The 18,370-nt window shown below is 39.2% G+C and overlaps 1 protein-coding gene across 3 annotated transcripts in view; it reads left to right on the top strand.

Moving 5' to 3' along the window:
* LOC136884004 (RNA polymerase II-associated protein 3) overlaps positions 1–18,370 on the top strand; it is a 212,629-nt gene that overhangs the window by 170,354 nt on the left and 23,905 nt on the right. For all 3 annotated transcript variants that reach the window (XM_067156014.2, XM_067156018.2, XM_067156027.2), the window contains one exon: positions 8,616–8,825. In XM_067156014.2, the coding sequence (XP_067012115.2) occupies positions 8,616–8,825 (210 nt within the window). The remainder of the gene's footprint in view (positions 1–8,615; positions 8,826–18,370) is intronic.

Raw genomic sequence — 18,370 nt, 5'->3', positions numbered from 1 at the left:
TCCATTCGGCGATGGTATGTGCAGTTTAAAGCTTCAGATGCCTCTGTAAGGGGAAATCAACGGGTTGGCCTGCAGTGACTGAAGAAACAGTTGATCGCATTTGGGCAAGTTTCACACGTAGCCCACACAAGTCGACGGAGAGAGCAAGCAGAGAGCTGAACATACCACAACCGACTGTGTGGAAAATCTTACGGAAACGACTAAAACAGAAGCCTTACCGCTTGCAATTGCTACAAGCCCTGACTCCCCATGACAAAGTCAGACACCTTGAATTGTCGGCACGGTTGCAGCAGTGTATGGTAGAGGATGAATGTAGTACGAAACTTGTCTTCAGTGATGAAACAACATTTTTTGTTAATGGTGCAGTGAACAGACACAGTGTGCGAATCTGGGGGGGGTAGAGAATCCTCACGCTATCGTATAGCACATTCGAAATTCAGCTAAAGTGAATGTGTTTTGTGCAGTCTCACGGTTTAATAAAGTGTACGGCCCCTTTCTCTTCTGCGAAAAATCCGTTACAGGACACGTGTATCTGGACATGCTGGAAAATTGGCTCATGCAGCAACTGGAGGACAGCACGGACTTCATCTTGCAACAGGATGGTGCTCCACCCCACTTCCATGGTGATGTTCGTCAATTCTTAAACAGGGAATTCCTAAACTGATGGATCAGTCGTGGTGGAGCTGATGATCAGCAATTCATGTCATGACCTCCACGCTCTACTGTCCTAACCCTATGCGCTTTCTTTGTGTGGGGTTACGTGAAGGACGCAGTGTTTACACCTCCTCTCCCAACAAACCTGCCAGAATTGCGAGCTCACATCAACCGTGCTTTCGAATCCATTGATAGGGACATGCGGCGCAGAGTTTGGACGAACTTGATTATAGGCTTGATGTCTGTAGAATCACTAAAAGGGCACATATAGAACATTTGTAAATGTCAAAAAATAACTTTTTGAGTTTTTCTATGTGTGTGCAAAGCTTTGCGACAATATGTCAAATAATAAAGTTATTGAAGAGCTTTGGAATCACTCAGATAATTTGTAATAACCCTGTACTTTCCTTCAACCCCACTCCCCCATGCCCGCATAAAACTTGACCTCCAGCGTCCGCGTATTTATTAGGCCTATAGGTTACATCGCTAGCTGCGGCAACTGGTTGTACATTGCCTCTGTGTAACGTCCCTGGTTCTCGGGAAATAGTGAAGAGAGAATGACATTCTGCTTGCAGCATGGGCGACTGGACGAGCGACAATCCCCTGAGAAGATAAAAAATAAGTCCCTGTATTAGCCTCTACAAAATGTTTCTCAAATCTGCAGAATGGCATCAAAACATAAGAGCCTTTGAATTCTTAGAAAGACCATGGCTACTTAGTGGCAGAGTTATAAGGTATCTACTGTATCTGACACGTATTAAAGTTACAGTTACAGTTTTACAGACAGCAGGAATATTTTTGTGATAGATAGTCATGTTGTAAAGGCATGTGGAACAGATATTGCCAGCAAATTTTCAAAGGGCCTTCTTTGATATTATGTTGCCAGTGTTAAGTTAATAGTTATTAAGCACGCGGAAATGAAGAATAATTGTGCAGTTGCAAGAAAATACAGCATAACTAAAGCCAGTGTTCGGCGTTGGCATGAAGACAAAGATAGTCTAAAAATGCGTACTGTACAAGACAGGCATTCATATGATGTCATAAAGCACTTTTTAAGCCTGATTATTTTTTATTTTTATTTTTTACTTTTTTTATTTTTTTAATTTTTTATTTTTTATTTATATTTTTTTTCATGAAAGTGGGGGTCGTCTTGCATTCAGGCTCATCTTTGATTTGGAGTAATACGGTAGGCCTAACCATTGTCATGGCTGGCTCATTAGGAAGCTCGCCCCTCGTTTACCATAAACAGTTCTCTTCTGATGTCTTACAGCAAGTTGTACTTAGTGACAAACACCCTGTATCATTTGTGTGAATTGGCAGTATTTTTCTTTTGATCAGGTAACTTATACAGCATTTTATTTTATTTAGTTTTGTCTAAGATGGTCAAATGGAGTTTAAACATTTGCATTAGATTTATATTTAAGCTGTGATACGATCCTCACATCCCACCGTATCATAGGGAGTTGTCATGGTTTTGTCTGCATGGGGGTCGCAGTCTCCACTTGCTGTTCCTATTAACCACTTGGAGGTCACGGCGCAATATATTGCGTGTAGCGGTAAGTACCGCTGTGGTTATGGCGCAGTATATTGCGTGTCGGAATTTGAAGTGATATATTTTCGTAACTGTGTGTCTTTGGACAACGATTGAAAAACGGATAGCTCCCGACATCTGTTGACTATTTTCTGAAGTCGTTAGGTTATTGCTATCACTATGGGGAGCACTGGAAATTAAATGTTTTTAAGCGGATGTCTTCAGCTTTAGCGAGTTAATTGCAAACAGTTGAAAATGGCTGCGCCAAGTTGAGCTGACTTGCTTACAAGCGACGATACAGTTCGTGAAATTCTTATGAATGATGAAACTGATTGTTCAGTATTTGAAGACGGTGATGAAGACAATGTAGGAGGTATATCTGGAAATAATTCAAGTGGTGAATACTTAAATGAAAGTGAGGATGAGGTCTTACAGCCACCACGTCCGAAGCGAACGAAGGTAAATAAAGGTGAATAAATTCTTATGAATGACGAAAGTGATTGTTCAGTATTTGAAGACGGTGATGAAGACGATGTAGTAGGTATATCTGGAAATAATTCAAGTGGTGAAGACTTAAATGAAAGTAACGATGAGGTCTTATAGCCGCCACGTCCGAAGCGAATTAAGGTAAATAAAGCGCCTTATCCCCCCCAAACAAACCAGGAAGAAGACCACCTTCAAGAGTGTGCCATGTGTGTGCTCACACATCAAGAAGGGAGAAAAGGAACACAAGGACTATCTACCATTGTAAGGAGTGCAACAAAACTCTTTGCCCTGCACCTTGTTTTGAGGATTATCATTACTAAAAATGATGTTTCACAATTTTTGTGTTTGAACTAGTTGTTTGATGTCTTGTTAACATACTGTGTTAAATTAATTCGTTTTGTGGATATAATGCCTCTTGAGGATTGTTTAACAAACATGTGCAAAAATCTAAATTTTGGGGTGTACAGTGGGCTAAGAAACCTGACTCTCAACAGGTTAATAGAGTTCTAAATGCATGTGCACTGAACCACCTTTTATAAAATTTAAATAACCTCTCCTCCAATCATAAGCATAATACGCAATCTGGGCTCCTCTCTATCTGCATCTGTAAGTCACTCTACAGCATACACTATCAAGTTGAGTGGCCATCTCCGTGTTAACATGGTACGGCTTCGAGCCAAGCTCTGCATTCACGCGGGTTCAAACCCCACCATCGGTTGTCCTGAGAACGGTTTTCTGTGGTTTCCCATTTTCACTTCCAGGCAAATGCTGGGACAGTTCCTATTTGTAAATTACAGCCCATTCCTTGCACCTCCTTACCCGATTTCATTCACCATCCTATATCATTCATTCATTCATTCATTCATTCAACAAAAGTGTCAGTCGCAAGATTACCCAATACAGCTGGGATGGCCAGAGCAAGATGGTCATTGTCTATGCCATTACAGATAAAGAAAGAAGTAGACTTGTGACTAATGTCAAGGTGATTCCAAGTGAGAACCTCAGTTGTGACCACTAGTTATTAGTAGCGAGGCGCGCGGTTGTGAGCTTGCATCCGGGAGATAGTAGGTTGGAATCCCACTATCGGCAGCCCTGAAAATGGTTTTCCGTGGTTTCCCATTTTCACACCAGGCAAATGCTGGGGCTGTACCTTAATTAAGACCACGGCCGCTTCCTTCCAACTCTAGGTCTTTCCTATCCCATCATCGTCGCCATAAGACCTATCTGTGTCGGCGCAGCGTAAAGCCCCTAGCAAAAAAAAAAAAGTTATTAGTAGCAGATCTAAAAGACATTAATATACTGTACCAAATATAAAAACTAGGAAATTACCTAACATTAAGGTTTGGGAACTACAACAGATTGGAAAGAGGACTGACTATCAAGATCATATGAGAGGACAGTTGCCTACAGAAGAAGTGGAGAGTGGTGAGGTAGAGTGGACCAGATTTAAAACCACGCTTGGTAAAGGAAGCAATTGAGGTTTGCGGGAAGACGTGTGAGAATAAGCGGAAAAAGACACCCTGGTGGAATGAAAGAGTAAGATCCTCAATAAAGGAAAGGAACATAGCACAAAAAAAGAACATGTTGGAAGCCAGAACAGATAAGGGATGAGGGGAAGATCAGAGACCTTAAGCAAGTTTACCAGGACGAGAAATAAGATAGTGCTAGGAGAAATTTACTCAAACACTGGAGGAAGACAGCAAAGGCAATATGAAACTATTGTTCAGAGTGATCAAAAAGAAAAGGAATGCATTTGAAACCATCAAAGTAATTGAGGATCCCAATGAGAACCTGGCCAAGAAAGAATAGGACATCAGAGAAGTTTTGAGGAACCATTTTGATCACCTACTGAGCAAGACAGAAGATCAGAAAACAAAAGAATCAACTGTTGAAACCTACAGAGGAACCTCCCATTACATGGACAGAAAACAAGTGGCCACTAAGAAGATGCCGCAAGGAAATCTCTAGGAAATGATGAAGTCAACACGGACGTGATTATCGTATTTACTCGTGTATTAGACATCCCCCCCCGAGACAAAGAAAATGAAAAATAATAAAACTCGTGTATCTGATCCCCTCAAAGTAATTCGTCAGAGAAGAACAATGATTCCACTTTGAAAGGGTACAGGCCGTATTGCAGTTCCAATGACATCGCAAAAATTAGTGAATACCTTTGTCCGTCCAACCCACGCAATGAAAACATGCATAAAAGTCATGCGCACATCTGTGTTTCCTAGTTAAGAAATAAGTGTGCTGCAGTTCCAATGATGTCTCACTAATAGATGAACAATTTCATATGTCCAACCTGCACATTGTAAGCATGCATCAGGCATGTGATATGTCTATGTTTTGTGGTTAACAATGTCCATTAGCTTAATGGTTAGCCCAATTAGCTGCCATTCTTGGGAGCCCGAGTTAGATTTCGAGTACTTCCAGAGATTTAAGAATGGCAGGAAGGTTGGTGTGCAGTAAAATGGTACATGCAGCTCACCTCCATTGGGGGCATGCCTAAAAAAAAAGAGCTGCACAATCTTTGGATAAGGGCACGAGTTTACCTTAGTTAAAAAATATTCATGGTTATTGCTATTAATATAGCAGGCCAGATCATTATCAAAGTGATCATTTAATATCTTGTAACTCAGGTCAATATATGTGATTTTTGGAGAAGTATGTTTAAATCATGATAAAAACAAACCAGTCATAATGATTGTTTACTCATCAATGTACATAACAGATAATAATAATAATAATAATGTTATTAGTTTTACATCCCACTTCTATGGTTTTCGGAAATGCCAAACAAATCCTACTATTATGCATTAATAAAAACGTGGAGACAATGAATGTACGAAATTAAACGTTATGATAATAGAACGCATTACCTCCACAGCTTTAGATATTCATAAATACGGCAAGCTTTCCTGTTATTATTTATTTTTTCGTCATGGAACTTCTGGCACTATCCAGGTACTGACGAGATAGCATACCTAAGCTAAACAATGCAGTCTCTTATCTCAATCACAGCCGTTTAGGTAAATCCCGATGTGATAACAAGCATGAAGTATACTTAAACATAAAAGGTCTGACTTTCAACAGCCGCAGTTATCCAAAGAATGCTTCCAGTCACTATGTATTACATTCAGAAGTTTGTTCGGAAGTACAACTCATAACATTTGCTAGCGATCAGCTGGTGCATTGGCAAGCTTTCTACAACACGGCTTTATTTGGAAAGGATGACTTCTGCTACACATACACCAACTGGGACAATACAGCGACCATCTCTAGAAACCATTTATGAATAGATTTTCACTGTGGACTCTATAGTCAGGAATGAAACTATTTTTAAAATTTTCAAAATGACTGGGATCTTGAATGCTTTTAATGGCAGTGAGGATGGTGACAATGCTATTAGCAAAGAAGTTGGCAGCACAAGGCAACAATACAAATTAAAGCAGTGATTAGGTTTACTGTGTGATAGGCCTACTGCTCAACTGACAGAGACAAATGACTGGCCATTAAGTTCTTTCTTGTTCTTTTGTATTAACATTTCATTGCATAATACAATAAATAAAACTGTTTGTATTCCTTTTCTCTACGGGGTCGAGTATGAAGTAAGATAAATCTTCGTAGCGAGTTTTTACAACTGGATGGCCTTCCTAACGTCAGCCTCATCAGAGGACTTAATGAGATGAAACAAATGTCGTAATAAAAGAGTAAATAAAATGAATTATGTTTATAGTATATGTAGCTATGTACAATTTCTTTATACCCAGAAGTCGCTGCACAAAATGGGAGGCTATCGCATATTGGATCCGACCTTATTTTTTGCGGCTATAAAAGTGCAAAAACGGGGGTCAAGTACACTAGGAAATGCAGTAAAGCAGCAGGAATCCAGTGTTTACAGTGGCTACACAGGATGCTCAGTGCAGTTTGGAAGGATGTCAAGATACCTGCTGGTTGGAGCAAGGGTGTCATCATCCTGCTTAAGAAAGAAAATTGCCAAATATGTTCCAACTACTGGGGAATAATGCTTCTTTCTCATGGGCTTAAAGAGCAGATTGCAAGTCATCTTAGAGCCAGTGTTAGAAGAGGAACAGTATGGCGTCAGGCCTATTAGGTCCACAAGAGACTTAATCTTCAGTGTCCAAATGTTAGTGGAGAAATATTGGGAGAAAGACAAAGATCTGTTCATGGTTTTCCTGTGTATTGAGAAGGCATATGACAGCATTTCAAGAGAGAAGATACGGGAATACCTGAGAAATAGGAATGTGCTGGAGGGACTGGTGAGGAAAGTTCAGATGCTGTATGATCACAACACTGTACCAGCTGTGTGATTTTCATCCTGGTTCCGGACCAAAAGTGGAATCCAGCAATGAAATGGAATGAAAAACGTCAAGAAAACCTCTGGTGAACTACATGCAATGGCTTTCGCTGAGGACGTTGTGGTCTGGGGAGAACCCGAGGAACAAGTATAGTTCAGACTCAATGAATGGAAAGTTAAGTTCCAGGAATCCAATCTCAAGATAAGCAAAGGCAAAACAGTAGTGACAGCAGTAAACAGAAACAGATGACCAGTGAACATAATGCTCAGAACCCATCCACTGGAAAGTGTGGAAACTTTACATACCTTGGCAGTAAAATTTAAGACACACTAGCCATAAAGGAGGTAGCGAATAGTGCAGAAGATCTTTCACTTTTACCAGCAAGTATGAACACTCTTCTGGGGTCCCAAAGTACCAACAAAATCAATGCTAGTGATGTTCAGTCAGTCAGTCAGTCAGTACTTCAATCAATACTGGCATTGAAATCTGTGCCCTCACCAAGGACTCATCAACGTTTACAGCCATCTGAGATAAAGTTCCTATGGTCCACAATTCAAAAAGCAAAACTGGACAAGTTAAGGAATGAAATGGTTAGAAAGAAAGCTGGGATTGAGACACCATTATTAGATCAGGTCAACATATCTAGATTGAGGTGGTTTGGATATGTAATGAGGATGGAGGCAGCAAGAACAGCAAGAGGCATGTGGCAGGAAAAAGGATGGTGGGAAGACCAAGAACCCACTGGATGGATATTGTAAAGATGGACATTGCAAGATCAGGGAAAGACACTGGAGGATGTCGTTAACAACAGAACATATCTCAGTAAGACAGAGTGGAAGAGGTTCGCCTACAGTACCCGAGAAACTGGAGCTGTAAAATGATGATGAAGATTTTGACTATGGTGATGGATCATTCATGTCATCTTCATTATTTCTTCAACTGAGGTTTTTGGCAGGAAGGGCATCTGGCCACAACAAATGCCATATAAATTATCTCGCCTCAGTCCCAACCCTGTATCAAGAAGCGGAACAAAGGGTTAGACATACATACACGTATGTACATATTCTACTGTGTTAGTGTCGCTAGGTTGTGGAATACCTTCCCTGCCAATACTAGAGATTTGTATTTTTGCAGGAAATTTAAGATAGATTACTGAGATTGTGCATTCTGCTGATTTGTATAGTGAGTGAAGTATAAATGAATGAGTGAGTGAGTGAGTGAGCATATTGTTCTAATAGTTTGAAATTTTTGATGCGAATAGGATTAGATTTCTTTTTTTATTATATAAAATTACATATTTTGTCTTTATTGTTATCTTATTAATATTGTTATGTTTTCATTCTATATGGCTTATCATTATTTCAATTATTACTGTCAACATTTATCATATTAGGTACAACTATATTATATCATTTTCTTATGGTTTGTTGTTATTTTTATTATTACTATTATATAATTTGAATGTTGAACATCATAAATGCAGTCATCAAGACTAAGAGGGGCCTAGACCCCAAGCTTCACAGTGAATAAAGATCTCTATGTATGCGTGCAAGTGTTCTTTTGTATTTGTGTACGTATTTCAGATACATTTCCTCTTCCTTGTATTATATAAATAATTCTAGGTATGGTGTTGTGCTGAGTGTTCGACTTCTTCCTGAAAAATTTTGTGCCTTCATCAATTTTCGTGATAAATCAGCCCCTGGACCTGCTATGAAAAACTTGCAGAGTTATGTTCTTGGAGGTGAACGATTGGTGATACGCTATCCCAACAATCCTGTACCCGAGGCACATCAGCAAATTATCATTAAAAAGACTGTTAAAACGCCAGGATTGTAAGTAATGTTATGGAGTGAATATCTCATCTTAATATGTCTCTGTAAAAATAGATATTTGTACAATTTGTACATATCTTTTTTCATTTAAATGACACTTTATTTTCTTGTCTCTTTTTTTCATCATGTAGGTGACTAGAATGTCAAAGTAAAATTCGTAGTTTTTTCCCCTTTGATATATTTTATTCTTTTGATTTTGTATTTTCCTTATTATCCAGACTGAACAACTTTAAATAGCCATAGTTGTGTGCTGCATGATGCACTTCAGCTAATTTGTTCACCTACCTATTGGTTTTCTGTTATTGTCAAACAGGAGAATATTGTTTATTTATGGAATAATAAAAACTGTTACCAGTCACAAGTTTCATAAAAATATTTACAACACTATGCATTTCAGAGACCACTCAGGTGATAAAATAGTGACATACAATTGGTGTTCTACTCAATATCCAATAGCATACCTCCCAACTTTCCCGATTTAGGTGGGAGACTCCTGATTTTCAACAGTTTTTCCCGCCTCCCGATTATTCTATTATTTCTCCCGAATTTAGCGTATTTTTTGGTGGACTTCAAACAATTGTTTTCAAATCCTGCCATTTCAGTTTTCTTATGCGAGTGGCCGGAAGTCCTTTGCTCATTGGTCACTTTCAAACGAAATAACTACGTTTATTAATACGAGAAATGTGCACGAATGTGCAATGTTTATTGAAACCTGTTTATCACGACACGTATGTCGATCGTCAATCTCTCATTCTCGCGTGCTATGTTCATGTTCGTTCACATCAGTCTAGTTGCTTCTAGAGACTGGTCGCTAGATACAGAGTCTTTTTTAGTAATTTAGTGATAGAATTTCAATGATAACGACTAGTGACTTTTTTTTTTAGAGATTTTAGGAGCCATTTGGAGACATTTATGACTAATTTCTTTATCTCAATATAACTAAAAAAAAATTGTGTGTGTACATTGCTCAGAATTTATAAAGTATGATATTTCTGTACTGGTCGTGACCACAGTAACAAGGAGAAATGCACGTTTTAATTTTCCGTAATGTATGTATGTACGCACATCACGAGAAAATGACTGAAGATAATTTAATGAAAATTGGTATATAAGGTCAGGGAATAAGTCGCTACAATCTAGGCTATAAATAATTGTGTTCACACTGAGTGAAATGGTAGTTTAGGGGAAGGCCTAAAATTTAATTTTCACATATTGGCCCTATCGATAAATACTACACAGTTAAAGTTATATATTATTAAATTTCCTATCATTTATGTCTTAAACATTTTTACCGTATCGGCTATGATAAGAGATATTCATGAATTTGAATTTTTGTTGCTAAGTCCATGTCAGCGCCGAGGTACGAAAAAATGGGCGAGTTGAATTTATTGAAAATAGGTATATAAAGTTGGGGGATAAGGTACTACAGTCCACGCTACAAATAATTTTATTCACCCGGTTCGAAATGGTAGTTTAGGGGGAGGTGCCAAAATTTAATTTTTAACTACCTATCTAATTGGTCATATTGAAAAGTATTACATAACAAGAGTTATAGAGTGTACAATTTCTGATTATTTATGTCTTATTCTGTTTTACCATACTGACTATAAAAATATTGTGAAAATGATTATAAGAATGAGAAAAAGTCATGAATTAATGATCACTTGAATAATAACACAAGAGGGAGTCATAAAAGAAAGGATGGCTCACTTTACATCAGATGCCTTAATATCACAGAGTCGGAAGAAAACTAAACGTGAAAGCCTGTAATATAGACAGCTCATAAAATTCATCAACAATAACATTACATTGACCATTGTTTGTTGTGATGAGCTTTGTGTATTCTGCTACTATTTATCTCCAATAGATTGAATTACTGCTGCGTACCTAGTATAACAGCCTGCTTGAATATTGGCAGGAAGTAGCTGGGGAGTTGGATCTCTCTCTTCTTTAGCATGCCATTCCTCTGGTTCATAAATTTTCTGATACTACTGGTACGTAACAGACTGGATCATCATAGTATTCCCGCTATTCGATCCCTACTCTGCAGCAGTGATTGGAATGAGCAGTGTGCACACTAAATGGAATAACCACGAACCTACTACGTTGGCGTAGCAGGGGGGAGGTAATACTACCACGCGGCGGGTTCCAAGTGGCGGATAGGGGGTCCTAACCGGCTTGCCGGCAGACTTGAGTGAAATAAAATAGCTCTCGTGGACCAAACACACACCGCCCTGTGGGTGGGGGACGCAGGCGAAGAATACACCCACGGTATCCCCTGCCTGTCGTAAGAGGCAGCTAAAAGGGGGGACCTAGGGATGTTTGAATTAGAACCGTGAGATTACTTATAATTAGTACCACCACGCTGCGTCGCTTTTACTTGCTCGTAGTACCTCTATGTTAGGTACACAATAGATTTGTGATTAGTAGGAACAGTGTGTGAATCAGGATGAGTTTTACAGTACCTGTGATTAGTACTACTCTGTGAGCGACACCATTGGTCTGCCTTGCCTATGGTTAGTAGCATTAGGGGCCAATGACAGATGTTAGATCCTTTCAAACAACAAGCATCATCTTAAATGGAATAATGACACGGGAGTGTTAGTGGCTGTCTGCGGCCTGGTCATTCTAGCTCTGGAACTTTGAACTGTTAGATCGACACTGTGGTACTTTTCTTTAAAAGTGAGAAAATGTGTTGTTCATGTTATTGAATATTTCATATGATAGCATTACTTTTAATCGGGACATTCGTACTGACAACATTTCAGCGACCTATGTTGACTTCATTTGGGAAAACTATAAGGACAGTCTTTCTGAGAATTCTGTATCAAAGCACGGGTACAACAGCTAGTTATTTGATACAAATAGCATTGCGCTTCACATAATTGCGCGGGCGCTTGATGCAATATATTAATTTATACATTTGCTAAGTAATGGCATTTAAGTGCATGACCGATACATACGTGTGGAGCATGAGTTCATACTATTTTCGGAAGGCTTATCAGAGACCATTTATCTCGCTCACATACTTCCTGTGAGGTAATAGAGGTGTGTAATTTTTAGCCTTGTAGCCACGTTATAGCAACAGTCGGGCTTTGAGACAATAGGTGTTATAAATATATCACATATTACACATTATATATTTTTATTACTTTTCTATTCGTTTTTCCATTTTTTTTCATTACCTTTACTAATTCGGCTTTTATTACTAACAATATTATTTATTTCACTTACTTCCAAATTTAACTGCAAATCTTCTCCACCTACATCACAGTAATATTTTGACTTTCAAGCACTATTTTTCAGTTTTTTAAGGACTTTAATCTCTTTGAATGACATCTACGTACCATCTTTCTACATTGTTCACTACGTGTGCGTAAATTGTTTTCTTAATACCACTACCACCTTTGATGACATACAGCTGTTAGAACTTCATAACGAGTGATACTCAACTCTAAAGATTCTTCGGTATCCAGACTGATCCTATTAAATTGATCCTTCATCGGCAACTAAATGCATTAATTTATGCATTTTATCCATAATCTGAAACTTTTATCACTTTTACCACCACCTTTCCATCATCAGTTATGCCATACATCCAACACAATGCAGCGCAAGCTGTCAGAACTTCATAACGAAAGAATTTTAAGTCTCAAGATTCTTCGACATCCAAATTGATCATCTTGATTTCTTCCTTCAACGACAACTAAATTTATTTATTATGGCTTCTTTCTTGTGGCAAAGTTAAGGGCACCCGGCCCTCACTTACACTCAACCACAATACAACAAATAATATTGAGGCTGCCTATTACTAATTATACTAATTATTATACTACTTATACTATTTCCTAATTAAGCTTAAGTTACACACCCACACAATATGCAGCTTATTAACTCGTTAATTCAGTCCTCTTTTCTCTCTCACACTGACACTTGCACACACTTACAATTTACACACTTATCAACTACCCTTACGTTTACATTATATAAAATTAACAGAACTATTTTTAATTTTTCAATTACCAATTACATGCACATATACACCCTTCAATCGTTAACTCTCAACAAGAAGTCTCGGCAAGTTATTTTAAATTTGAGGGAAGAGTCAATGCCTCTGACACTTACTGTCAGGAAATTCCAAAGCCTGAAACCAGTTACAATAAAAGAATTATTATACACAGAAGAGTGGTCAAGAGGAATAGTTAGAGTGGAGCCCGAGCGAGTGTTGTGGTTATGGAAGGAAGAGAGGAAGTGAAGTTTAGATGAAATATACTGGGGGGAGTTACTATGCAGAAGTTTGTGTATTAAGACAAGAATATGATATTCACGTCTCTTATCAGGTTTTAACCAGTTCAATGCTGATAGTAAGAAGTAATATGCACATCATACGTTAGGTTAAAAATGAATCTAAGGCAACAATTCATAATACGCTGCAGTTTCCTAGTTTGTTCTTTATTAGCATCTACCAAGATTACAACACAGTAGTTAAGGATAGGAAGAATTAGGGTCAGTGTTAGTCTTTGCCGCATATTTAGTGGTATAATGTCTTTATTTAATTTCAGTGGGTGTAGAGTAGCAAACACCTTCTGACCTACATTTTTTATATGTTCTGTCCAATTTAGAGTTTGTCATAGTCACCCCAAGATTTCTCACTGTTTTACTGTATGGGAATGTGCTATTATTTATTTGTAGAGGAGGAATGATTGAATCGTTGATCTTGTGTAGGAGCTTCAGGGAACCGACAATGATAGCTTGTGATATTTTGATGGATTTATGAGAAGTCTGTTTGCGAGAGCATATTCACTGAATTGTTTCATGTCATCATTTATGCATTTTACTGCATTTCGTAATTCGCTTAAACTGCAATGGTAATATATTTGGAGATCATCGGCATATAGGTGATAATTACACATTTTTAGAGAAGATGAAATGTCATTGATATACAGTGTAAAAAGCAACGGTCCTAAAATACTACCTTGTGGCATGTCCACTTTCCTTGTACGCGATTCTGAATTTCTTTCGCGAGTTATCACCCGCTGCCTCCGATCTTTCAAATATGACGTAAAAACTTCAGTACTAAAGGGTCAAACAATAAGATTCCATTTTCTTAATTAGTAACTGTAAGTCTATTGTATCAAATGCACCACTGAAATCCAGTAGTGTTAGTACTGTAACTTGTCGTTGTTCCATAGCTAGTCTGATGTCTTCTGTCACTTTAAGGAGAGCTGTGGCAGTGCTGTACCCTTTCTTAAAGCCAGATTGTAATGGGTCAAGGAGAGAATAGTTATTTAAATATTTCAGTACTTGATCATACACCAGTCTTTCCAAAGCCTTAGAAAGTGCTGGAAGAAAAGAAACTGGGCGATAGTCAGAGGTCAGTTTAGGATCGTTTATCTTGGGCACTGGGATGACATTAGCTTGTTTCCAGAGTGCAGGAAAAGTTCCATTTCTGAGACAGTAATTGAATATATGTGTGATAATCGGAAGGATAGCGCCTAATGTATGAGCATAGGGATGTCATCTACTCCTACTGCTTTAGATTTAATAGAGTATAGTACTTTTTTAATTTGATTGCTAGAGAACTCTTGGAAAGAAAATTGAGGACGGTTAAGTGGAGGGATGGCTGATTGATTCATATTTAATTCTGCCTGATTGATTGGATTAAATACGATCCATTCTTCAGAGAAATATGTAATAAGCTCGTCTAGGGGAACAGTTGGTTCTCGTTGCTGTTGTTGGGCTTTTGCAATACCAAGTGAGCGTAGTTCTTTCCAGGAATTCCTTGCATTCAGTTTACCTGAAAGACAGTTTAAGTACTTAAAATTTCTGATTTCTTGCTTAATTCTACTCCTGAGTACCCGATAGTTTTCAAAATCTGATTCATTACGGGTACGTTTATAGCGTCGGAACCATGAATCACGGCGAGCCATCAAATTCTTAATTTCGTCATTTAACCATGGGCAGGGGGTGCGACTCACTTTCACTTGTCGTTGGGGAGCGTGTTTGTTGTATAGGCTAATAATGAGGGAATTTAGTTTGTTTATTTCAAATCAAAAAAAAAAAATCAAAATCTCTTTATTTGCAAATGAGGTGTCTACCTCGGTGGCAAATGGCCGTGATTTAAAACTTTCTGTGGATTGTTAGTTGTGATTAGATCAATTAGTGAGTGTGAAGTGTGATTATTGCTATATATATGGTTAGTGGGATTTAATGGAAAAATCGCAAGGTTACAGAAAAATAGTATATCAAGTAGTTTGTCCTTCTGAGCTGATTCTTTCGGTAAGTTTATATTTAAGTCTCCTAATAGTACGATATGTTCGTAAGTTGGTACTAGGTTGAATAAACTCCGTCATGTTCACTATATCTAGAGGTTTATAAACTACAACGAAGAGGACTTTCGTCCCTTTAAAGGTGAACTCCACGAACATGAACTCTGGTCCCGGCTGAGTGTCATTTTGTGATGTACATATTACTCTACCTCTCAAGTCATTTCTGAAATAAAGGGCTACACCTACCATCTATTCTGTCCCAGCGGACGAGTTTGTAATTATTAATATTTACCATGGCGGAAGGGATGGTAGGCCTTAGCCAAGTTTCTCCAGTACTAAAAACATGTATGTCATTGTCGTTAACAGTTGTATGTATTTCATCTTTGTGGCATGGAGGAGAGAGCCTGTCTCAACAGGAGACCTGTTGCGACAGGGGGCTGCGGACCAGAGCCAGACTCAGGTAGCGGGCGTTGAGCTAACAGTACAAGGGGATTATGTTCAACTTTGATTGACAGAAACAATGGGTACTCACCGCTGCCTCCTGCCGAAAGAGACTGCTGACTGTTGCACACACACACATTCACACTCACATTTAAAGAAAATATGCACATAACTAACACTATTTGAGTCAAATTTGAAACTCATGGTAAACAAGAGTCCTATTACATACTTTAAAACTAGCACTATTATAACACATTCACTCATTGACACTGATTCTGTGCTCCACCACACTGCCTGATGAGAACTATTAGGTCCCTAGGAGTGATCAGAGTGGTTTTCTTGCCATCTGGTGTAATTACAGTCACACGCCCATCCTGTGTATACACATTCCACAGTCCAAATGTGTCGTGTGCCTTATTCAAAATGCATTAATTTATGCATTTTATGCATTATCTGAAACTTTTATCACAATTCTGACTATTTCTTCTTCATCTTTTTACACTAGTGTCCAAAAGTTAAGCATAATCACTAAATGAGGCCATACCGCCTGATAGGAATGTCAGATAGATTGCTGTACAAACGGAAGCTGACTCGCACACCATATGTCACACAACTTGTCCTAAAGAAAACAGTGTCAGAAAGGTTCTGATAGCTAAGGAACACCTTTGACAACAACTAACAAAACTTGGCAATGTCTTCCACAACAAAATATGCTGTTCATAGGGTGTATGGTTACCCCTAACGGCCACACATGCTTCGCAGCGACTCTTATCAGATGATCCAAGAGCTCTTGTGACAGTCGATCTCATTCCTCCGAAAGGGCAATGTGAAGGTCTTGGAGGGTCCTTGGTGGAGGCTGACGTGATGCAGTTCGCCTCACCAATGCATCCCAGGCATGTTCTATAGGATTCAGATCTGCAGACCTCGCTGGCTAGTCTAGGCGATGAATGTCTTCCCCAGCCAGAAATTCATCCACCAGAGCAGTACGGTGCGGTCGGGCATTATCGTCCATTAAGAGGAAGTCTGGACCAATTGCACCTCTGAAGAGTCGAACATGTGGCCTCAGTACCTCATCCCTGTATCTCCGAGTGTTAACAGTGGTTCCTCGGACCACCCATGAAGATGTGCAGCTCCGTACGGCCATTCAACATGATGCCGCCCCATACCATGACGCCACCACCACCGCCATACTGGTCCCGTTCCACGATGCTCCTGTGGTTGTATCGGCTACCTGGTTCTCTCCAGATTAATGTGCGATGGGAATCGTTCTGCAAACTGAATTGGGATTCATCTGTGAAGAGCACATGCCTCCATTCATTTATGGTCCAGTTTCGATGTTGACGGCTCCACAGTAAACGGGCCCGTCTCTGTGCTGGAGTGAGCGGGACGCACACTGCTGGACGTTGGACAAATATCCCTGCTGTTCTGAGCCTCCGGTACACAGTTTGCCGGGAAATGGCAACCCCTGAGACAGCTGTAAACTCTGCCGACAATTGTCTTGCAGGTGCACTCTGATTTTGTCAGATGGTTAAGGCCAGATATCAGTCCTGCTGTGGGGTGGTTACCCTTGGTCGACCTGGTACTGGCCTATGACTAACATCTCCTGTGTCTCAAAATCGTTTCCAAAGCCTGGAAATGACACTATGTGGCACATTCAAGGATACGGCGACTTCGGTCTGTGTCTGGCCTGGTTCCCTGCAAAATGGAGTTCAAATGGCGTCGTCGTGCCATTATGTTGTCACGTTCACCACAAGCCTACACTCAGCACACTATAACAGGACAAATACAACTGCAGGAATATGGGGCGCAGGCACTGGCTGTGTTTACCTTGCGGTTACGCCGCTAGTCAAAGCAGGGAACACTCCTTTCCTATACAGAGCGAACACATAAGGTTGGTAGGTGCATATGTTGTGCGATTTGCTGTCTATTTCCTGTTGCCTTGCTTACTCGTAACTTATGCTTAACTTTTGGACACTAGTGTAGTGTCAAATTCAGTATGTTTTTGCAACTTTTTTACTATTTCTATGGACTATTTGATACATTGTGCAACTCGTGCTTTTGGCTGATGATGACCCTGAAACTAGTACCTAATAAATGTTTCTTCTGTAAAGTAACCCACTTTACTTGAATTTATATTAAAAAGTTGGAACTATTGTACTTTTAATTTTAGCTGTACTTGTTACTGGCCACACGGATGTAAGGATGACAACAACATTCTAAAGGGACTTGGAGGGAAACTCCTCAACAAATATAATGGAAATCTCCAAGCTTTACTGGCAAATCTTCAAAATACATATTGTAACACAATAATATTGAGAGGAGTTTCACTTTCTAGGATAAACCTGCAGTCATCACATTAACATCAAGTACAAATTAATAGCTTACCGAGCTCGATAGCTGCAGTCACTTAAGTGCGGCCAGTATCCAGTATTCGGGAGATAGTAGGTTCGAACCCCACTGTCGGCAGCCCTGAAATGGTTTTCCGTGGTTTCTCATTTTCACACCAGGCAAATGCTGGGGCTGTACCTTAATTAAGGCCACGGCCGCTTCCTTCCCACTCCTAGCCCTTCCCTATCCCATTGTCGCCATAAGACCTGTCTGTGTCGGTGCGACGTAAAGCAACTTGCAAAAAAAAATTAATAGCTTATAAGAAGAGTTGTTAATTTTAATTTATCCAATTTTAAAATGTCAACATATCATTTTCTATGACTGAAACATCTCCATTACAAGGATGCAATATACAAGAGCTGTACATAAAAAAATAAAAAAAGACTATAGAGTGTTGATCAGAAGGGAAACGCTTTAGAGTTGTTCTTTGTCAGATTTTCTTATTAT

Source organism: Anabrus simplex, chromosome 1 (genome assembly GCF_040414725.1).
Source record: "Anabrus simplex isolate iqAnaSimp1 chromosome 1, ASM4041472v1, whole genome shotgun sequence".
In the NCBI taxonomy this organism is placed as follows: Eukaryota; Metazoa; Arthropoda; class Insecta; order Orthoptera; family Tettigoniidae; genus Anabrus; species Anabrus simplex.
This window is presented reverse-complemented; position numbering and strand designations above follow the sequence as displayed.